Source organism: Loxodonta africana, chromosome 1 (assembly GCF_030014295.1).
Source record: "Loxodonta africana isolate mLoxAfr1 chromosome 1, mLoxAfr1.hap2, whole genome shotgun sequence".
Lineage (NCBI taxonomy): Eukaryota > Metazoa > Chordata > Mammalia > Proboscidea > Elephantidae > Loxodonta > Loxodonta africana.
In genome coordinates this window covers 181,617,493-181,641,141 of record NC_087342.1, presented here as the reverse complement: position 1 = coordinate 181,641,141, position 23,649 = coordinate 181,617,493, and the positions used below count along the sequence as shown (strand labels likewise).

At 38.6% G+C, this 23,649-nt stretch overlaps 1 protein-coding gene across 2 annotated transcripts; it reads right to left on the bottom strand.

Moving 5' to 3' along the window:
* Window positions 1-401: 401 nt before the first annotated feature.
* RWDD1 (RWD domain containing 1) lies at window positions 402-22,912 on the bottom strand. 2 transcript variants are annotated; one of them, XM_003404268.3, is made up of 7 exons: window positions 22,735-22,912; window positions 14,437-14,502; window positions 11,006-11,136; window positions 4,851-4,994; window positions 3,903-4,035; window positions 3,342-3,404; window positions 402-698 (listed from the first exon to the last, which is right to left on the bottom strand). In XM_003404268.3, the coding sequence occupies exons 1-7, from the start codon at window positions 22,805-22,807 to the stop codon at window positions 577-579; spliced, it is 732 nt and encodes a 243-aa protein (XP_003404316.1). In that variant the 5' UTR covers window positions 22,808-22,912; the 3' UTR covers window positions 402-576. The 2 variants fall into 2 exon arrangements, with proteins under 2 accessions (XP_003404316.1, XP_010595513.1); XM_010597211.3 differs by lacking the exon at window positions 11,006-11,136 and having other exon boundaries at window positions 22,735-22,771.
* Window positions 22,913-23,649: the final 737 nt, after the last annotated feature.

Sequence of the window (23,649 nt, the reverse complement as noted above, 5' to 3'; positions counted from 1 at the left end):
ACAAAAACTCCATAGATGAAGATGGTTCTGATTCAAATACTACTAAAGACTAAAATACTATGATTCAAATACTATAGGTGAGAATTGTATTTCTGGCTATAATATGGGCTACAGTTTTGTTAAGACCTAAATTTATCATGCCTAAAGACTAGAATCTTGAAGATCTAATGTTCGCTTCACCTCAGTCCTCTAATACTTCATATGAATGGCAACACAGAACCCAAAAGCAAGCACTGCCCCCAGGACAGAAACTCCGAGTTATTCCAATTCATCGCATAAAGCTCATGCTTATGCACAGCAGCAGCCTCTCTTCCAGTCTTGGTGTTACAGGTAGGAGCTCTCTCCAACACTAAATGATTCTAAATAGACGTCTTTCTATCCACCACAAGAGGAATTAAACATTTTATATTTGAAATTTTAAGGTCAGTTTATTAAGTTCAATGATGAAAGTTATCAGAAGAATATTCTCCTGGAAATTATTTTTTCTTAGAAAAAACAGAAAGGAAAATCAAAACCCTCTGAGCATAGCCACAGATGCTGTGGCAGTCACGCCTCTCTGCAGATGGGGACAGTCCATTAGTCGGCTGAGTCACTCTCCGGGTCAGCAGGATTGTAATCTGGGTCATCCTCATCATCCTCCAGCTCCAAGTCATCCATTTCCTGGAACAAAGACTCATCTACTTCCACGTTATTTCCAGCTGCAAAAGTCAATGAGATTTCACCTTCAGCCTTATACTCAGAAAGAAAAGGTATAACTCATTGGCAGTACCAAACAGAAACTTCCAAATGTACGTACATGTGAGGTACACATGATAAAATCCCAAACTACCACTGCAAATCAAAAATGATCTGTATTGGTCAGCAGAGACTCAGATGTTTTAGAGTAACTTTAAGCTTTCAGTTCATAATCTAAAAAACGAGTTATAAAAGCAGGTTTCCTAGAATGAATTTTATTTAATCGACAGACTTAAAATGATCTTAACTCGCTCCCCCCACCCCAGCCTCCCTGATAACCAATAGTATGCCTTTTGAAGATTCCAAATATCTAAGCCCAGGAAGCAGTACCTGGGCTCTGGATTCATCTACATTAAACATCATGACTCTACAATTTGTCTGAAGTAGAAAAAGCTAAAGTGTTACAGCACTCTTAAATCACCACAATTTGTTACGTCTTCCTTCTCTCTTTTACATTCCAGCCCACCGATATTCAATTCAATGGGAAGATGATGAAAATGAATCTTGCTTTACACCTATGAAGAGTTCAGTAATAAAATACAATTTTCTAAGCCCAGGCCAAGAATAACTGCTTCTGTCTGGGAGAAATAGAGAGGCTTCACAGCGCAGATGGCATCTGAAATATCTTGAGGATAAAGTGGAATCCACCAGGAAAAAAAGGGTCCAGGATGAAACAATTCTAGGTAGAGTTTATGCAAAGGCAGAGAGAGCTGAGACTGAATAATTCTACTGGAACACAAAATTCTTTATAGGAAGAATGCCTGGAGGCTACGTAGATGAGGGCCAGATTGAGAATTATCATGTTGCTCAATCTCTTCCTCTAAGCAGTAAAGAACTATCAAAGGATTTTAAGGAGTGAAATGACATGATTAAATATGGATTTTAGAAATATTTCCTCAGAGGCAGCAACTGTAGAGTAGATAAGGGACCTAGGTGGAGAGGGAGTCTGATGTAGGTAGACAATTGAGAGTCTGCTGCAAAGTCCAGGCAAAAACTGGTAAAAGTCTCACATCAGAAGAGGAAAGAACTGGGAAGACATCCCAGAGGCAGAATCAACAGGAAGCTTTTGGTAACTTATTGGATATGAGCAGATACTTGATCCATTAAGTAGGGAAAGAAATCAAGAATGAATAAAGATACTAGAAACTGCTAAATGAAGGAAATGAAGCTTTTTGGATCAAGAATTTTTCAGGAAAAAGGGAGGTAAGATGAACTCCTAAAGTGAGAGGGGGATAGAAAAGGTCATCCTTGGTGTTTGCTTTGAATTTTTTTTAAGACTCTGTTATGGATTAAATTGTGTTCCTCAAAAAAGAAATGTGGAAGTCCTGACCCCTGTACCTGTAAATATGACCCTGTTTGGAAAGAGGGTTTTTCTTTTGTTAATGACGTCATGCCAACGTAGGGTGGATCCTAAACTTAATCACGTCCCAGTTAAAAAAAAAAAAAAACAGAATAGATACAAAGACACACACGGGGAAGACTGAGGACATTTAAGGATTATCTACAAGCGAAGGAAAGCCAAGGATCACTAGCAGATACAAGAACTAGAAGAGTCTCACAGAAGGAATCAACAATGCCAAAACACTGATTTGAACTTTTAGCCTTCAGAACTGTAAGAAAATAAATTTCTGCCCTTTAAAGCTATCCATATGTGGTATTTCTATTAAGGCAGCACTAGGTAACAAAGGCAGATTACAAAAATTGTGGGGCAGCTGTTACACAGAATGTAATAACATAAAAAAAAAAAAAATGCCAAGTGTCAGTAAGGGCTCAGCTCTGGTTACACAGCATGATTTAGCAGTGCGTCACATCAATACCGCTTCTTTACTTTCTCCAAGAAGTAATCCAGGATCAAGGTTCAAAGATCAAACCCTATAGTCCCCCACTGGCAAGACAGGGCTGACAGAAGGTTAATGGAGTGCAGGGCTCTAAGGTGCTGCTGGATATGTGACTGAACATGGGGCCCAGTTTAAGAAACCCACATAGGCCATAAGCTCCAGGGGGAAGAGCATTTGTTTATACTGTTCTCAGTGTATCCTTAGTTGCTGGGACGGTGCTTAGCTTATAGTAAGGGGTACAATAAGTATCTGTGGATAGGTGGATGGATGGTAGACAAGAAGGGAATAAGGGCTAGAAGAAAAGCTGATGTGACTAGATACTTCAAGGGCAGAAAGAAGGTAAGAGGTTTTGGTTAGAGGACATGCTAGCCGTTCCAAATCTCAGCTCCGTGACAGACCATGCAATATGATCTCCTTTTGACTTTATCACACATTCAGATATTTCCGGAAACACAGTCACCTGAGTCAAAATGGCCCAGTTTTAATAGTTGTTAGATGCTAGTATGACCATACTTTTCTATCTGTTGCTACTGTTGATGTTACTTAGTTGTCAGAGAACTTAAAAGAACACATTGCTGTAGAATTACTTTCAGTTTGATTGTATAAACTAGACATTTTCAATGACTCCAAATGGATTTTAGAAATTTAGTCTTTAAATTGCATGGCCTTGGATGGAAAATTTTACATTAATGTTATCACTCTGATTTTCACAGTTTAAAATTAAAGACAGCATATTATGTAAATGCAGAATTCTAATTATTATCTTACCATCCTCCAAGAACTGTATATCAGATGTGTCAAGGTTATGATCTGTTTCAAATAGCTGTTTCCCTAAAAGAAATAAATATGCTTAATTCAAATAGCACAGTATACCTGTATCTTCCCTGTAACCCTTTAAAAAACACAACAGGAAACCAAGTCTGAAAACCTACGTTTTTCTGTGAATTTCAATAAATTTATCAACTCATTCAGTAGCTGAGAGGCATATAAAATGTATTTGCATTAAAATGGAAAAAGTGAAAACCTAGTCTGTCTTACAGTCCTAGAAAAACAAATGGATTTGACTCTACCGCTTTTAAGGCTTGTGATCCTGAGGGTTATGTGACCTGCACCTCAGGATCTACCAGGTACAACACTTATATCAAAGGTTTTTTTTTTCAAAGATAAGCCTTCAAAATTAATTACAAATTATATGTGAAGAAATATCATCATGTAAATATATTTTCTCTTTTTGTCCTAAATGTCTATGTATATTATTTTCAGAAATCTATCCAAACGATCCTCTGGCTATATAACATGTGATGGGGGTTTGGGGAGAAGACGCCATACCACTTAATTTATTTTTTCCTGCTTGTTCATCTTCTTTCATTCGTTTCTTTTTAATTTCCAAGAGTTCTGCATCAAACTTGGCCTTCCAACTTAAGAAATTCTCAATCGTAACAGGAGTGCCATGAAACAGTTGCTGGGGGCGGGGGGGGTGGGTGTGTGAAAAAAAGGATATGAGTCACCAAATAAGTGAGGCAACAGTTAAAAAAAAAAGCCTAAATCTATCTTTTAGACAAATGAACATAACTCCTGTAGGAGAAACACAGAAAAGTAATGTTTCAAATTTTGAAATATTTAATCTGATTTCTGTCTGCACTGCTACTCTCACTGATTTTGGTAACTTACTTTGGAAAGGTATGTTTTTGATTCTTATTACAAGGAACACAGATTATACACAATGTTTCCCCACAGCTATTCAATGTTAAGAAAAAAGGTATTGCTACCAGTATTGACATATTTTGAATATATATTCATTTACATTGATAACATCACAGCTTAGCTTTTTTACTTCATTTTAGAATTTCAGGTCTCCTTTACACTTAGTATATATTCAGGTCACATGGTGCGGGCTTTATAATTCATCTACCTGTACTATAAAAAACCAAAAAAAAAACCCAAACCCAGTGCCGGCGAGTTGATTCCGACTCATAGTGACACTACAGGACAAAGCAGAACTGCCCCATAGATTTTCCAAGGAGCGCCTGGCACAGAGGAAGTAATTTATATTTAATAAATATATTTCTTGGTCTTACCTGCATGAGCCCTTTACTGATTATTATTCATTACTCATGCCATGCCATCAAATTAAGAGCTCTCTAAAATTTACCCTAATAAAGTAGTAAAATTTAATTAAAATTTTCTTTTATTTTTGTGATTTCTAAAAAAAATGCAATTTCCAAAAAAAAAGAAAAGATTTAAAGAATAATGAAGGAAAACTGCTTTTTAATATACCTTTTCAGCTTCCTCCGCTTCTTTTTCTTTTTGTTTCTTTTCTTCCTCTCTTCTAGTTTTTATTTGATCTACTATTTCATTTAATTTTTCTTGCACAGCTGACACTAAAGTAAAGATCATCACCATACCAAGGTTTTCTTCTGCCTATGTGACAAGATAAAAAGGCTGTGGTGAGAAACACACGTCCCAGAGAAATAAAACTAACGAGTTAAAAAGTATTTAAGCATAATCACTAAATTCCATACATTTATAATATGATTACTAATTCAGTTACACTATGTGTTCCTTGCTATTGTTAAGTGCCATCAAGTGAATTTTGATTCATAGAGACTCCATATGACAGAGCAGAACTGCCCCCATAGAGTTTTCGTGGCTGTAATCTTTACAGAAGCAGATAGCTAGGTCTTTTTCCCATGGTCCTGCTAGACGGACCTGAACTGCCAACCCTTTGGTTGGCAGTCGAGAGCTTAACTGTGCCACCAGGGCTGGCCATAATATCCTTTACAAGGTAGGTGAATAATTTCTTGTATTTAACCTAAAACAGAAATTTCAGTAAACTTTAATAATAGTAAGTAAAGGTAGAATTCAGAAAACCTTTTCCAACAATAACTAGTAATATTAGTTTTCCAACATGTTTTCAGTATTTTAGTTCCTTCTGAATATTTAGTTCCTTCTGAGTGGTAAAAATGAACTGAATTTTGAGGCCAAAATGATTTTATAATTTAATACAATAATAAAGAATATAGGTATGTTTATGATCCATCTTTACCTTTTGTCCCTCTAAACTTGAAATGGTTTAAAAGTAAATGTAAGAACATCTCAAACTCATGAAAGGGCTGTAATTCTAAAGTCTATCTGGAAGTTGGAAACCCTGTTGGCATAGCGGTTAAGTGCTATGGTTGCTAGCCAAAAGATCAGCAGTTCAAATCCACCAGGCACTCCTTGGAAACCCTATGGGGCAGTTCTACTCTGTCCTTTACGGTCACTATGAGTTGGAATCGACTCGATGGCAACGGGTTTGGTTTTTTTTTTTTTTGGATTTGGAAGTTGAAGGCAGACAAAATAAGCAATGTATCTTGTTTCTCCGTAGACAGCATTCAAAGAAACAGACAAAAAGATAATTTCAAAATATACTAGCCTGAATCTTGGTCCTTGAAGCAAAGGACTGTATCATTCAGTAAGGCAGAGATCTCAGGCATTTCTTTAACAGGGCTGGCCTCGGCAGCATCTGAGTGGGTGTTTTACATGGTGGGCCCTCTATGAGTCCTAGGCTTCAAGCTAGATACTGTAATCCTCCTCAGGGGGCTTCCCTATCCTGTCTATGTGCTAACGATCCTAAATCTATGATTAAAATCTCTCTCCTAAGTGCCAGACCCATACTAAAGCTGACTGCTGGACACGGCCGTTTGGATGTCTCACAGGTACCTCAACTCCAAAACCATCTTTTCCACAAAGCCTATTCTCAGGTTATTCATCTCAGTGAATCACACCACCATTCACCAAACCTGAGCATCCCCATCCCATCATAAGCTCGACTACTATCTCTTATCTATTCTTAATTATCATTTAAATTCCCCTACTGTTCTCCGTCAATATTGTTATCACTCTTGCCTAGGACAGGATCATCTTTAGCTTGGAATACTACAGAAAACTTCTAATTGGTCTTTTTAAACCATATGGTCTTGTCATCCCTGTCATCAACCTCCCCAGACTCTGAAATACACATACACACACAGCTAATCTAATTTATAAGCTGAAGAGATTTTTTAAAACATGAAAGTGATCTAATCACTCTTCAGGAATTACCCTTTTTAGTTCCATCACTTATCACCACCTACCTCAAAAAAGTTCAAGTAATTCAGTTAGACTGGAAGTTCCAGGAAGAAATAAGGATTTCTCTCTCACCTCCATACCTTTACTCATCTACCCCCAAATTCTTCCACTGCCTTTACTGTATAGCATACTCTTCCTTCTGATCTCAGCTTCTGCAGTGCCTCTGGTCTATGTCCATCCACACAATCCTATACTTCACCCATCATACCATTTTTTGCACACAACAATGATTTCTAGTTTGCTAGTCCATATTCCTCACTAGAGTGTAAAATCTATGAGACTGGAAGTGCCTATCCTAGTCACTTAATATGATGCTTGGCACATATCAAAAGTTTAATAACAAATGCCTACTGCCCAAACCCAACCAAAGCCAAACCCACTGTCACTGAGTTGATCCCAATTCACTGCAACCCTGTAGAAAAGAGAAGAACTGTACTGTAGGGTTTCCAGGGCTGTAAATCTTTACGCAAGCAGCCTGCCACATCTTTCTCCCATACTTCTACCCAAAGCACTCTAAAATTAAACATCTCTACTTAAAACATTCACTCCATATAGTGATCTAGTTTTTTAAAGTTAAAATTCCAATAGAAAGAAAATCATTCACATGAAAAACAGACAACTCAAAAGCCATGTGGAAAGATGCATAAGTAGGAATCGACAGCAACGAGTTTTGTTTTTTTGGTTTGGTTTTGCAATTAAAGAAATGAAAATTACAATTAGATATTATTTTCACTTTGTCACCAGTTTTTTCTTTTTAAATGAAAATGCCTAATGTTAGCAAATGTGGGCAAACAAATATCTCAAGGTCTGTGAGTGAAATCAAAAATTGGCACAACTATGTTGCAGGTCAAACTGACAGGTCAGAGTGTACAAAGTTCTTAACCATGCATACCCTATAATCCAGCAATCCTACTTCTAGAAAACATTTGACTAGTACAAAAAACCAAAAACCTGTTGCCGTTGAGTCAATTCCAACTTGCAGTGACCCTACAGGACAGAGTACAACTGCCCCACAGGGTTTCCAAAGAGCGGCTGGTGGATTCCAACTGCCGATCTTTTCGTCAGTAGCCTTAGCTCTTAACCACTGTGCCACCAGGGCTCCAGAGTGGACTAGTACATCCATCAGTAATTCATCCATTTATTCAACAAATATTTGTGTGTTTTCTATGTGCAAGATACTAAGGATTCAATAGTAACTCTGCTCTAAGGACTTACTAGTAGTGACATGTTCAAAGAATTATATATTAAATCAGCCAAAAATGAGAAAAAAACCGTAAGCTGTTTTGAAAAGGATATGTGCATTTACGTTGTTTTTCTGAAATAAAAGATGCCAATAATATACTGTTCTGTGAAAAATCCATGTTATAAAACCTTATGTACAGAATGATCCAATTTGGGGTAAAAATGGGGACTATGTATATAAGGCTAAGAAACATATTCTAGGATACGACCACATCAAAATGTTAACAATTATACCTGGTTGGGGGATTAAAAGTAATCTTCAATTTTTCTTCATGATTTTCTTTATTTTTGCAAAATAATTTTATTTTTATAATTGGAAACTAATACAACTATTACTGGAGAAAAATACAAATACTCCCACCAAACATCTAATCTCAGGTAGTGTCAAAAAGAAATGAAAACTGTCTTTTTGGAAGGAAAGAGTTGAAATATAAGTAAAATATTAAACACACGAAAAAATTCCCCCAGGTTGAATAATCGACATTAATGTGTGACTGAATACAGCATACTCTTTCCCGGTTCTCTGCAATGTTTCAAAACGGAACCTGTTACACCAAATGATGTCAGACTTAGCGTAATTCCAGAGCGAATGGGGCCCAAGGTCAGTCTAAATTCCTGACTGACGTATTCTGCTTCACTCCTCATCTTCTGATAGCCCCAGCTGCTTTTATAAGGCCAATACTCAGCAGGACAGTGGTCCCTGGATTCCAGAAATCACTTCTAAGACGGGGAGGCAATCCAACACACAATTAACAGAAATTCCAGAGAGAACAAAGAAAAGGGAGGAAAGACAATTATAAATATATAATATATGAAAACTTCCCAGAAATGAAACACATTAATTTCCTAGATTGAAAGTATTCTGTGTAATGATTAAAAACAGATTCAGAACAAGGCACACCAACAAGAATTTTCAGAACACTAAAGAAAAAGAAAAAATCTTAAAAGCTTTCATTAACCGAAAAAGAAAAAAAGAGAGATTGCATACAGTGCACTGAGAATCAGAATACAAATAGACATCTCAACAGCAACTGTGAAAGCTAGGGCGAGACCTTCAAAATGAGGAGGAAATAAAATTTCTATGCAAGAATTCCACACTCAGTTACTTTTTTTTTTTTTTTTTGAGACATACAAAACTTCAAAAAATCTTTCTCCTCTATGCTCCTTTTCAGGGAGCTATTGGAGAATGTTTTACCAAGAAAAGGAGTAAACAAAGAAAGATGGCATGGGATCTAGGAAACAGGAAATCCAAGAGAGAAGAGGTAAAAGAAATTGTCAGGATGAAGGTAAACGGGTCAACAACTGCCCAGTAGGCTTGAACTGGAATCAAGACCAAAGGCTCTAGAAGGGATGGATCCATGAAAGAAGTGGGACTGGCTGGCTATCAGACAGGTTTGGCTCTATGAAAACTCGTGTTGAGAGGCTACGGGATTATAAGAAAAGATTCAGTTCAAATGAAAAAAATGAGGCAATTGTTGAACCCTAGGAAAAAACAGAAAATGTTTCAAGAAAGGGAATGCAATCATGGGAAACTAACTGGCTCAGCCACATACATTTTGGCTTATGCAATCATAATTACAAAAACACTGAAGAGATTTAACCAAAAACTGTGCTATAAATTTTAACGGAAGAATGAGAGAAGGGAGCTGGAATACTACTGTTATATTAGAAAACTAAAATATTCTGCCATAATAGATAATGACGTAAATTCTTTAATCAAGAAATAGCAGGATATACATTTAGAGACATGAAAGTAAATTCCAGAAGAAATAACTTAGAGATGAAAGAGGTTGTCACTGAGAACAAAGACTGCACGAGGTCTGGGGAAAGGGGGGGCATATATGGGAACGGCAGAATTTTTTGTTACAAGTCTTCTAGTACTCCTTATCTTTTTAAAACTATATGCCTCTAATTGCTAAAAAAAAAAAGTTAAATTTAAAAATAAACTAAAAGATGTGAAAAATTACCAAAATATAAAACTTGCATCATTATCCATAACAAAACATATGTAGCATATGTATGATAAATTATAAATTTTGACTGAGGCACCAATATAAAATGGATATGGCATTCCAAAGTGAAGTACCAGGCACACATTTTCAAAGAAAATATCTCCAAATCAGTTACATAACTAAAAACCCTTCAAGCACAACAAAGATGTGAAGGGTCCAGATTACAGAGAGGATCTGTAGGAAGATCTCTAGCAGAAGCTATGAATATGCTGTGGGTTTCATTCTCCTCCTATCTGAAGTGGTGGGAACAGCTCCCTTATCTTCCAGTCAAGGACTACGCAGAACTTAATATGTGGCCCCATGGTTAGGTAGACAGAGTAGACTGGTGTCTGACTCCCATCTGAGACATAAGCCTCAGGTGAGACAGGCTAGTTGGCTGCTCTGGCAATAGAGCAGGTAGAAGTGCTGGTGACAGATAAGCCAATGTGTGTTGGCAGCAGGGAGTGGTGGCTGCTCTGAAGAACCTGTGAAAACTATCTACCAAAGCAACAGTCAACTTCCTATCACAAACTAGTCAGGCTATAACTTTCCTATACCTATTTCTTCTCTTACACCATCTTCCCCAATCCTTTAAGGGCCAGAAACCATGGCTGCTGTTTGTAAATTGAGAGAGAAGAGGTAGGGGAAGAAAAAAAAAAATCTACCATGAGTCCTCTTCTTATGCTGCAGGCAACTAGCCCACAACAGGTCAGAGGGATTAGGAGCTTTAATTTTTAAAACAATTGGAATTTTTAACTATACATGAGACTAGACACTCTAAGAACCAAATTAAAACTGTGTGTGCAACCGTTACCTGTCAGACATTTCATGACCTAAGAGTGAGCAGAAAAGTCATGGGGCTAAATGAGTTTCAACCACAGGTGGGGTATGTGTAGGGGGGCCTTCTCTTACTCAAAGGGACAGTGAAAAACAAAAATAAAGATGCTTTTTGATTATACATAGTGAGTTGTGTTTGTTCAAAGTACTGGTTGCACATATTTGATAAAATTTTCCGACCGTTGAAATTAATGTATACTAGTTATGGCCAATAAAATAATGCCACTAGAAAACAAAATGTTATTTCCTTACCTGTAATGCTAATAATTTTAAAATGTCTGAGACATCACTATCTGTTAGATTTTCCTGGGAGAATATTTCATAAAGGGGAGCATCATCTGGGTATTTTTCACTATATGTAAACTTGAGCGTAGTCTGGACAGCTAAAAATACAAGATAGGAGTTTGATGTGAATAATCGAAAATGTAAAATATAAAAAAGGTCAACATCTTTTAATCAGTCATTAATTTACAATGTATCATTCAAAAATAGCACAATACATTTTCATATAAAAGCAAAACAAGGTTACTATAAGACCGGAAAGATAATCAGTGATACAAACACCAAACCCATACTACCAGAAGATAAAACAAATCATGAGAATACCAAAGAATCACTCTTTACACGTGAAATACGTTTTCTACTTGTCAGCATTTTATTACATGTACTGCGTGTCAGGGAAAAAGGATGAACACAGCCACTTTTTAAAACCCTCCTAAAGATAGGCAAAAGGCACTGAACATAGGATACAGAAAAATTACCACCTCAGGCCAGTTTTCAGGCCTCTACCAGGGCTAATTCCCAGTTCCCCAACATCTGTATAATGCCAGAGGTTTTCAGATGATCTGGTTTTAAACTGGACAGCTTGAGAGGTTGTCTGGGAAACTTTTAACCTGATTCAAGCACATCTTCTCACTCATTCTTTTGTCCTATGCTATACACCAATTCACAACACAGAGTGTATTTTGACATTTTTCTATCTTTTTTATACTAACATGTTTCTAACTTTATTGCTAGAGTAAGTGGGGTTTTTTTTATGTTTGTTTTTTAATACACTGATTCTCTTAGAAATAATAAACATTCATTTTAGCGAATTTAGGAATACAGAATAGGGGAAACATAAAATCATCCATCATCAGGAAGGACTCATCACTGTTACTGTTTTGGTATATTTACTTCAAAGTATCTCGCTATGCAGATCCCTGGGTGATCCAAATGGTTTGCACTCGACTAACCCAAAGGTTGGCAATTTGAACCCATCCAGCAACATTGCAAAAAAAAAAAGGCCTGGAAATCTGCTTTCATAAAGATTACAGCCAAGAAAATCCTATGGAATAGTTCTACTCTGTAACACATGGGCCACCTTGAGTTGGAATTGACTCTATGGCAGCAAATTTGTTTGTTTGATTTTTATCTTTCTATACACAGCTTTAGAAGAAGCCCCAGTAACACTGTGGTTAAAGCTCTTGGCTGCTAACCAAAAGGTTGGTGGTTCGAACCCACCAGTCTCTCAGTGGGAGAAAGATATGGCAGTCTGTTTCCGTAAAGATTTACAGCCTTGGAAACCATATGGAGCAGTTCTACTCTGTCCTATAGGGTCGCTATGAGTCAGGATCAACTCAACAGCAGTGGTGTCGTTTTTTTTTTATACCTAGCTTTACATTTCAAAATAACATTAGATTTACATACATTTATATATACATTGTAAAAGTGTATATATAAAATCTCAAACATAAGTATCTTTCCAGGTCATAAAATATCTAATAAAAGCATAATTCCATTCCATAAATATGTCACCATTTATTAGTTTATTTAATAAATTTCTTTTCTCCCATTAGGGAACAATGATCCAATAAACACCCCTGCATGAGTATCTTTGTGTCATGACTCTTTCCTCAGAAAAAATATTCCATAAATAGAACGCTTAATGCATCAAATGTAGGAATATTTTTAAGCCTCCGCTTCATGATTCCAAACGGCTCTCCTGAATGCATTTATCACTTCACATTCTCACCAACACTGACAATTTGTTGGATAAGATAGAATCTTAGTTTCATTTTAATCTGCTTTGTTTAATTACTAGTGAGACTGAATTTTTATCATTTTTAACTACTTATTTTTAATGATCACTTATATTTTCTAGTTTTAGAAACCGTACATCTATGTCTTTGTTCACTTTTCTACTGGTAGGCTCATTAAAATGCCATTTTGGGGGAAAAAATGGTTAGTACAATCTAGGAATTTGCTCTAAAGAAATAATTTAAAAGCTACTTCTCAAACTTCAGATATTGAACTACAGAGATATTAAGGATATGGGAGCTTTCTCTAGAAACTTTTAAAATTTTATTTTTCATCTCAATGTAACCTTAAGGAAAATTATATTCTGGATGATTCTATAAGTGAGCACTGTCATACCATTTCAGCACCCATAATGGCATCATATGAAGCCCAAATGATGCCATGGGCTTCTTTACAAACGGATATTTTCAACAGTTTGAAGAGCAGTCAGCACAATATTTATTGTGTGCTTTAATGTATTACAAATTTTTTTTTAGGTATCAACCTGCAAGAGTTTATTGGGTACCAATCTAGTAATAAATAGCTCTACTTAATATGCTTCCAATTCAGATTTTAAGAATATCTCAAAAATAGCTTCATTTTTCATTTGCAGAAGACAGACTGAGTTTTTAAGTGAAATTGGCTATTGCTGAGTACCCATGGCAGAATTCTGGTTGACTAGCATAAAGGAAGGAAAAAAAAATCCTTGGGAATGTTAATGCCAATTCACATAATTTTTAAATAAAATTATAGTACTATTAATAAACTATAAAAAATGAACTCGATTAAAAGCAGAATTAAACCTATGATCCTCATATCTGCCACATTTAAATTAATTTATAATTTTAATTTATTGGTTGTATAAAATGAACCTATTGTCATCAAGTTGATTCTGACTCATAGCAACCCTATAGGTCAGAGTAGAGCTGCCCCATAGTGTTTCCAAGGTTGTAATCTTTATGGAAGCAGACTGCCACATCCTTTTCCCACTGAGTGGCTGGTGGGTTCAAACCACTGACATTTTGGTTGGCAGCTAAGCGCTTTAACCACTGCACTACCAGGGTTCCTATACTGGTTGTATAGCTCCTTTATTTCAATTTGTACATTTGTCTTGGTTCTATAGTTGTATAATAGCTGTTTTTATCTGGCTCCATGCTTATACATATTTAAATAACATTAGCATAATATCCACCCTAAAGAGAGAAAGACATGCAGATAGGTGTTTCTCCAGCCACATTTATAACAGCAAATGTCCTATAAATAATCTATCCAAAGAGAAAAAGTTATGTAAAAAAATAACAGTCACTCAAAAGAATACCACACCACCACTGAAATACGTTTCCATGCAAAGTCCTGTTTTTGGACAAATATCTCTTTCTTTTTCTCTATCTGCTGGATTAATTTTTCTGTTTCTGCTTAAAAAAAATAAGCTTATTGTGCCAAAATACATCTCACTGACTTCCTCTCTATTTCTCTAGGACTCATGTTTACACAACAAGTACTAACTGGAACCACACCTAATAGCACCTCCACACCTGCAATGCCCAGCACAATGGCTGCAGAGTAAGTGAAACTCCTGAGAGAGAAGCTTGGGAAAATCATGAGTATTTTTGGTTAGCACTTACTTTCATCATTTTCTCCTGCCTCAGATGTCACTGTAATGGTGAAGCTGGGGGGAGTTTCTGATAATACTGTAAAAAAAATATAAATAGAAGTTAAGTCATTAAGACGCTTCTTAAGGCAGATGCTTTTTCCTTATTAGTAAAACACCACTACCCAGTCTTAGAAACTGGTTCCCAGCCTGTATTTCCATTTCTACAAATACAGACTGAACAGAACATTTACGTAATAAAATGTACATCGATGTGCTGTTTAAATCTAGGGTTGCCCTTAATCTGTAAAGAAGTATCTATGGTAGATATCTTCTTGGAGTTTTATCAAATCAATAGAATAATTAAGGAATTTACATTTTATTTAAATATCTCTACTTACGTATGGAAAATTAAAATTCTAAAAAAAACCCAAATGGAGTAAAAAAAAAAATGTTTCTAACCGGAACCCACTCATTGATAAATATTCAGTATTATCAATAATTTTTAAACTTATACCTTAGAAACTCCCTAACAAAGAGTAAATACTAATTTAAGAGTTTGTATCTTCTTGTTATCTCTCTCTGACATCATCTCTGAAACCAAACTTTATTCTTTCACAAATACTTAATGAGCCACTACCATCTTTTACAGAATTAAAAAATGAACTGGCTATGAATCCAAACAATTCATTATGTAAAACAAGACATGTAAGCCAACATTTATATAAATAAGAAAGCTTTATGTATCATTTATAGCCTATTGTCTACATGACGCTATATATCTATCATCTATTTCCCCATAAGAATACTAAAAAACTGTGAGAATTCCTAGATCATTATGAGTATCTAGAAACTCAATAAATATTGGCTCAATGGAAGAATATAAATTAATGGATTAAAGAAGATAAAGGACTGTTACAAGAGTAAACAAGGAAACGTCAAGCCACCGGGGACTGCTGCTAAACCTAGTGAGTCTATGCTTCACTCCAAGCCTGGGAAGCACTAGCGCCTATTAAAAGGTGGCAGCAACTCGACAGACTCCAAAAGGAAAGAACAAAGGACCACTGAAGGCATCACCATGGAAACTATCTGGTTTTCAGGAACGTCTCAGAAATCTTCGTAAACATTCATTATCAATAAAATTCTCTAGATAAATGCCTTCATTTTAATTGAAATTAAATGGTGAACACCTATAATTACCAGAGAAATGTTTGCCAGGAAGACTGAAGAAATATTACTCACTGAACTCATATTTTAATAGGCCTCAGATAGTCCAAGGAATCCTGGTAGCATAGTGGTTAAGCACTCAACAGCTGCTAACCAAAAGGTTGGCGGTTCCAACTCACCAGCCGCTCCAAGGAAAAAAGAGGTGGCAGTCTGCGTCTGTAAAGACTACAGCCTTGGGGACCCTATGGGGCAGTTCTATAGAGTCGACTCAGCACAATGTGTTTGGTTTTGGGTTAGGCTCAAACAGTCTAGCCCATGCTGAAAAAGCCTTTGAAAGGTAAATTTAACAAAGCTTTTATGACTGGCTTTACTTATTTCTTTTTTTAAAACAAATGTGTATAAAATATATCTGTCATATTTCATTCTTATTTCTTTTCATGACCAGTGTTAGTATTTACATGTCATGAAGTGTAAACTACAACTACAGACGTAAGGGTTCAACCCAGTAACATTCCAACTTGTGACCATTTTCTAGAACTCTGTTAGGTTAAACCAGGGGTCATCTATACCCAATAGCAACTAACATTTGATGAGCATTATTAATTTATTTATTTTGCCTGTGATTGTGTTATGCATTTACATGAAGATCTTTTAATTTGCATGCCAAGACCATGATCTTACACTACTGCCATATTTCACCAAATTTAAGATACCATCAAGTATGAGATACACCTACTTTATGTGGAAAAAAAAATGTATCTCAGAATCAATGAAATACAGTATCATCCCAATTTTTTACAGACGTGAAAGCTGAGACAGAGAGCTTTTAAATAATTTGCCCAAGACTACACAGTGGGTAAGTGGCAGAACTGAGTAACTGTACAGTTTCATTAAAAAAAAAATTCTATTTCCAGCTGAGAGATTCCAGCAAAGTCAATAGAGCTAGGCTATGAATTACAAGCTGCTTACTGGCAAGTGAAGTCCCTGGGTGGTATAAACAGTTAATGCAACTGACTGGTAAACAAAAGATTGGCAGTTTGACTCTACCCAGAGGCGCCTCAGAAGAAAGGCCTTGCAATCCACTTCTGAAAAATCAGCCACTGAAAACTCTATGAAGCACAGTTTCACTCTGACACACGTGGTATTGCCATGAATCAAAACTGACTGGATGGTAACTGGTTATTGGCAAGCAGAGATGGAGAAAGGGACTACAAGTGAGGTACTGCATCAGCAAGGGTAAAACGATGGAAAACTTAGGGAATACATAGGGAATAACTAACCAAAAGGTCAGTGGTTTGAAACCACCAGCCACTCTGCTAGAGAAAGATGTGGCTGTCTACTTCCATAAAGATTTAAAGCCTTGGAAACCCTGTGCGCAGTTCTGCTCTGTTCTACACGGTCACTATGGGTCAGAATTGATTCGATGGCAAAGGGTTTTTTTTTTTTTTTTGTGGGGAATAACAAATTATTCAGTTTGGTGAACCTATGTGTGTCAAGAAGGGCTAGTTGAAAATATAGCTGAAAGTCTGGCTGTGGGCAATGGTCATTTTTAGCAGCAGTAATGTGGTCAGTAAGGAGCCCTGGTGGGGTAATGGTTAAATACTTGGTGGCTAACTCAAAGGTCAGCAGTCAAACCCACCCAACATCTCTGCAGGAGAAAAGGCCTGGTGATCTGCTCCCATAAAGACTACAGCCTAAAGTTCTATTCTGTCATATAGGGTCACTATGAGTCGGAATCAACTCAACAGCACACAGCATCAATCATATGGTCAGAATTGTATTTCCAAATAAAGGAAGATAAATTTAGCGATGTTAAACAAAATGTAAAGAGAGAAATAAGGCAGGATGAAACTAGACAACTACTGGAATAGTCCACGCAAAAGGTAACGAGGATCAGAACTAGGTTGGCAGCTATGGGAATGGTAACTGAGAAGAATCTAAGATGGTGACTCCAACTCATAGTGACCCTATAGGACAGAGTAGAATTGCCCCATGGGGTTCAAGGTTATGGAAGCAGACTGCCTCATCTTTTGCTCTCAGAGTGGCTGGGGAGTTGAAATCACCAACCTTTCGGTTAGCAGCAGCTTGCTTAACTACTGAACCACCAGGGCTCCTAGCCAGAGTAAGGGAGGAGGCAAAAGGGACCAGGAAGAAGCTATCTGTGAACAATCACAAGGAAAAGTATGTTCAGTAAGAACATGGAAGTGAAAGAACTGTAAAGCTAAAACGTTACGAACAGAAAGAGGAATTTTAGAGGCCAAAATATTAGAGATGGCATTTTCAAGGCGTGGTTAAGTCAATGTGTGACTGAAGTAGGTGTAAATCAAAACTATTAGTTGATAAGAACACAAGGAATTATGAAGCCAGATTATTAGAAGAATCAATAACTAAGTAAATTTCTTTTAAAGAATATCTCATATTTATTTGTTCAATGGTTATAAAGTATTTGCATGGATGTTATTCCCCATTATACAGATATGGAAACTAGGTTTGGAGAGGTTCAATGCTGTGTTCAAGGCTCAGAGCTAATACCCTCTATATTAAGCTGCCACTACAGAAAAAAAATTTGTGAACCAGGTGCAACAAAGAAAAAGGGTATTGGTGGACACTGCTAATATCCCCAATATTCACTCTTCCCTTCTTCAAGTTAGATAAATTTTAACCAAGCACACTGGCCATGCAGAATAGCAACTACTATTTCCCAGTCTTTCTTCCAGGTAGGCATTGCCAAATGACTAAGTTCCAACTAATGGGATGTAAGCAGATATGTCCTTTGATAGTTTCCAGGAAATTTCCTTTAAGAACTGGTATTTTTACCTCTCTTTTTATTCATCCCTTTATCTATCCTACTACCTGGAAATGTACTGTTGCCATCTTGTACCATGATAGTAAGGCTACATCTTAGGGATGACAGAGAGTTAAGATGGAAGAAACTTAGGTCCCTGAGGACTTCCTGGACTACAACTGTCACAAGTATATTTTTATGTGCAACTTTTACCTTATTTAAACCATTGTTAACAACAGTAACAACAACAAAAATCTGTTGCCATCGAGTCGATTCCAACTCATAGTGACCCACAGGACTGAGCAGAACTGCCTCATAGGATTTCCAAGGAGTGGCTGGTGGATTTGAACCGCTGACCTTTTAGTTAGGAGCCAAGCTCTTAACTACTGTGCCACCAGGGTTCCAAAAACCACTGTTAGTTTAGCTGGAGTTTTCTATCACTGCTGATGCTGATACTAAAAAAAAAAAAAGGAAGGAAGAAAGGAAGAATATTCCAAAGCTTGGAGTGGAGGTAGATAAAGTAGGGATGGGAGTTACTCAGCTGGACTTGCAAAGGCGAGTGATGCCTGAGTTCTGACAGAGGAATAATTTCATTCCAACACACTACCGTGAGGTGGGGTAAGTAACAATTGTGTTGTTGTTGTTGGGTGCAGTCCAGTCAATTTTTGACTCATAGCAATCCAATGTGACAGAGTAGAATTGCCCCATAAGGTTTCTGAGGCTGTAATTTTTATGGGGAGGAGTCCTGGTGGTGCAGTGGTTAAGTACTCAGCTACTAACCAAAAGGTCAGTGGTTCAAACCTACCAGCTGCTCCGTGGGAGACAAGATGTAGCAGTCTGCTTCCGTAAGGATTACAGCCTCAGAAACCTTAGGGGTCAGAATCGAGTCTAGGGTAACAAGTTTGGTTTTTTGTTTTTAATCTTTATAGCAGTAGATCACCAGGTCTTTTCTCCTGTGGAGTGGCTGGTGAATTCCAATTGCCAACCTTTCAGTTAGCAACTGAGTACTTAACCATTGTGCCACCAGGCTTCACGAAGAGTGCCAGGTTTCTCCCATCATGAGTAAATCAAAGTACTTTTGAAAAAAAAAGGAAGGTTGTTGGGCATAGTGGAAGGAACTGGTGGAAGGGCAGGAGGGGGAGATGATGATGAGCTGAGAAGAATTAAGAATTTTGGAGAGAACAGGGATGATGGAAGCAGTGGTTAAAAGGGATGCTAAGGGCACATACAATGACCATAAGGTTTTCACAAAGAACCAGAAAGTCTATAGCAAAACGAGTCCCTTTGGTTCTCAGGGACTCAGGGAATGTCTGTCATTTCAAAAAGTATGTCTTAGAAAAGCTGCTTTCACAAGATGACTTTGGCCCTACCTCTAAGATGCTCACGGCTGCTACTTAGAAGTACTGACATAAATACAAGATTATGAACCTTTCTTTGTAAAACCAAACAAAATTATGGGAACTTGGCTTTTGCCTAGCCTGATACCAACCGTTTGCAGCAAAACTGCCTACAGCCAGCGACTCTGATACATATATGGAAATAACCAAATTCTACTACCTCAGCATGACCCCTTCAAGTGAAGCGCTACTGAAGCAGAATGTGGGATCAGGAAAGTCTGTTTTTATTCTGGAAGGCTAGTTGTTAGGAGGGTTGGATCAGTGTAGAATCAAACTACAGAACGGGCAAAAAGAAGAAACCGCGTTATGACTTGTTATCAATGAACGCAACATTGGAGCAAAGGTTCTTTGCAAATAGGTCAAGTATTTAATTCTGAAGTTAGGCTAGGTCTATGGGGCTGACTGTGCCTCTTCAGCATCCACATGGGATCATGATATGCTAAACAGAGGCTTCTTTGTCAAGGGCTACGTCACCCATTAAACACACACACAGAAGTATTCTACTGCACTGAGCATTTACCAGAACCTTATATGAAATGTGATTAAAAATGAAATTAGCAAACTGATGCAACAAGCTCTCTTCCTTAAACCTGGCATGAAGATACAAAAGCATTGGATCTCAAACACAAAAGGTGGTTATAAAACAGTGAACCCTGGAAATCCTCAAGATTTCAAAAGATCAAACACGGAAACATTTCATTTCAAAGCCCTCTGCCTATTCCCTGAAAGATTTCATAAAGAACAGGATCATGAGTAAGGCAAAGTTCCCTAAGAATTACAAATCAAGACTTTTTATCTTAATTTATTTCAAAGCTTGTATAAATGTTGATAGAAATTAGAGACAAATGGGCCCAGCTGATACTGCAGAATACTGAATGCATCGAAGATTCATAAATTAACTTTTATTACCCTGGCTCGTAATCCCCATGTGCTGTGATTCTGATCAGAATTTCATATATTGAACTGCATCAAGCTGTCAAGGCTGAGTAATTTGGAAGAGCCACAAAATTGTTTTAAAGTTAAAAATGTACCATTTTCATAAATGCTAAAAGGAATAGTATTTAATGACGGCTACCTTATTTTTTACCTTATGTCCAAAGAAATGAAAAGAATGACATATACTATGCTTTCTTGACTGCCTCAGTGTTCATACCTATTATATTTCCAAAGTACCAGAAATAAGCAAATGTCATGGTTAAGAATATATCCAACATAGTACGCTATACTCTGTTTTATTTAGAAATCAACATATAAGCAAGGATATAGAGAAGGGAGCTAGACTCCATACATGCTCACCCACAACTCTCTCAAGCCCCCTTCCCTCACCCCCTTAACATTCTTACAGCACAGCTGTACTGCTGGTGACAGACAACATGAACATAACTGGACCTATAAAGGTGAAGCTGAGAGACATCTGCCTGTTGACTAAGCAGAACAAAGTACGCTATCATCACAAGCAATGGCCAAAGGGTGGAGCCAAGAAAGCAAAGCAAAACAATGTAGAGAGAGAGAGGTTGGAGTTGATGAGTTAATGTACATGCTTTACACTCTGAATTACTGACAAGCAATGATGGACAACACTCAAAGGAAGGGATGGGAACCATAAACCCCACAAACTTAGGTTTCTACCTGTTCATGTTAGTTTTATTTGATCACTTCTCAAAAATGAAATTTGAGAGAAGCCATGTTGATAAGGTCATCTGCAGCGTTTTCAGAATCTTCTGAAGCATGGCTTAATATAAAATATATATTTTTAAATATACCTAATGAAATTATCAATATTTTACACTAGCTTAAACTACCATGTAATCCTCTCTTCCCCCTCATCCCTATTGAAGCTGGATCCCAAGTCCCACACGTCTGTCTGTAAGGTGAAAGTTCAGGAGAGACCGCCAGATCTAACTCAGCACTAGCCTCGCTGCTAACTCGCTGGCCAACGAAAAGCAGGCCACCTGCACAGCGGTTAAATGATGCCGCTGCTAAACAAAAAGTCGGCAGTTCCAATCCACCAGGCGCGCCTTGGAAACTCCATGGGTCAGTTCTATTCTGTCCTACAGTGTCGCTATGAGTTGGAATCGACTCAACGGCAAAGGGTTTGGGTTTTTTGTTTTTTCCATTCACCTTTCCTGAGGAGTCCTGGTGGCGCAGTGGTTAAAAGCCTGGCTGCTAACCAAAAGGTCAACAGTTAGAATCCACCAGCAGCAGTTTTACCCTGTCCTACAGGGTCGCTATGAGTCAGAATCGACTCGATGGCAACGGTGCTTGTTTTCTTCAATTACCTTTCCTGAACCTCCAATACCGTGTTTGTACAAGAGGCGTCTGAGCTATATTATGTCTATAGTCCCTCCCAGTCTAACAATCTGTAAATCTACAGCAGAACTGAGAATGAACACAGCATTCATTAGGTATTCTGCAGAACGCCATTAAAAAAAAAAAAAAAGTGACAAATTTCAGGGACTATGCTACTCTCAAAACCGATTTGGGGTGACTCTGAGAATAACCCTCTGAATCCCCCAAATCTGAAAATATAACACCACCGTGTGAAGGGGAGGAAAAAAAGCTTTAATAAAGCCTGAAAATGTGAAAACTGACACCTTCGCGGCCCTGGGAAGGAAAGACTAATCCCGTTAGGAGTTTTTCTCTCTCTCTTTTTAGTATTTCACCAAGCCATAGGTTGCTATGTGCTGCACAGAAACCTAAGTGCCCTTGACTCAACCAAGCCTGATACTCTCCCGGGCCCTCACTAGCGTCATCCAGACTTTTGAATTTCAGGAAACAAGCGGAGGAAAGGGAAACAGCCGCAGTTACTGGCAAGTAACTCGGCAGAACTTGAGGAGAGTCGTGGCCGAGGTGGGCGCACGCCCTCGCTGTCCCCTTCTTCACCCCGGCCAGGCGCTGGGGGCTGGGGGCTGGGGGCTGGGGCAGTTCCAGACTGCCCCACTCCGCCCCGGGGGGGATGCGGGTCCGCGGCCGCGGAAGTCACCTGTGAAGGAGTCAGGGTAGATGGACTCCAGAGCTTCCAGCTCGTTGCGCTGCTCCTCGCTGTAATCTGTCATCGTGACCCTCGCCTCTGCCCATCGATCGCCCAGACACCGCGGCGGCGCGCTGCAGCCGGGACCGCGGCGCGCCGGGAGAGTTGGCGGCGGCCGGACGGGCGCAGGCGCAGAGTACCTGGCTGGGAGGCCCGGGGCCGAAAGCCAAGCCCGGCCTGATGAGCCACAACCTCTTGTCGGCTTCTGCCTGCTCCCTAGTTCCGCGTTCGACTCGTTCGGCCTGGCCTGCAGGGGCACTGATTTGCCGCCTGCCCCAAGCGGGCTCGGGATTTGCCGGGTTGACAAAAGTGTCCAGTCTGGCGTTCGCCAAGGACACCTAGAGCCGCGTTCCTGGGCTTTGCAGGGCCTGAGCCTGCGAAGCCCCGCGGCGTGGCGTCCTCGCTCGATGTGTCTGGGCTGAAGGCCGGCCTCACTTGCCTCGGCAGACTGCGTAGCCGGTGGTGGGATTCGGGGGTGTCTAGGAATTTCCAGATTTTTTGGTGTACGACCTTGTCGGCGCAGTGTCGTCAAGTGATGGGGGGGTCGAGGTGCTTTCTACGCTTTTTCCCTACTTTTTACGGGCGTGGGGTGAGGGGCCCGGACCAGTGTAGAGCCCAGTGATCCCAGGAGCAGAAGCTCTGCCAGTGCGTGGAGTGGGTCCGTAAGGGATGGCCCAGCATATAACAAATCGAATCCCGGGAGAAGTCGACTTGGTTCTGGGATCAAATCTCTAGGCTTCACTTTTAAGTTTATTTGTACAGTGAGGGTGGGTGGATAAAGATATGTGAATTCAATCTCGATCTTCACAGTTCTGTAATTGCGTTATTTCTGTGAACTGATGATGGGGAGGTAGATTTCGGTAACTT

What these genes read in the sequence shown, in the direction of transcription:
- RWDD1 (XM_003404268.3), bottom strand. Translation starts at nt 22,807, where the DNA reads ATGACAGATTACAGCGAGGAGCAGCGCAACGAGCTGGAAGCTCTGGAG. An exon ending in CTACCCTGACTCCTTCACAG is followed by an intron (nt 14,503 to 22,734) that starts GTGACTTCCGCG and finishes TTTTTTTTACAG; the next exon opens with TATTATCAGAAACTCCCCCC. An exon ending in TAAAATTATTAGCATTACAG is followed by an intron (nt 4,995 to 11,005) that starts GTAAGGAAATAA and finishes CTTGTCACATAG; the next exon opens with GCAGAAGAAAACCTTGGTAT.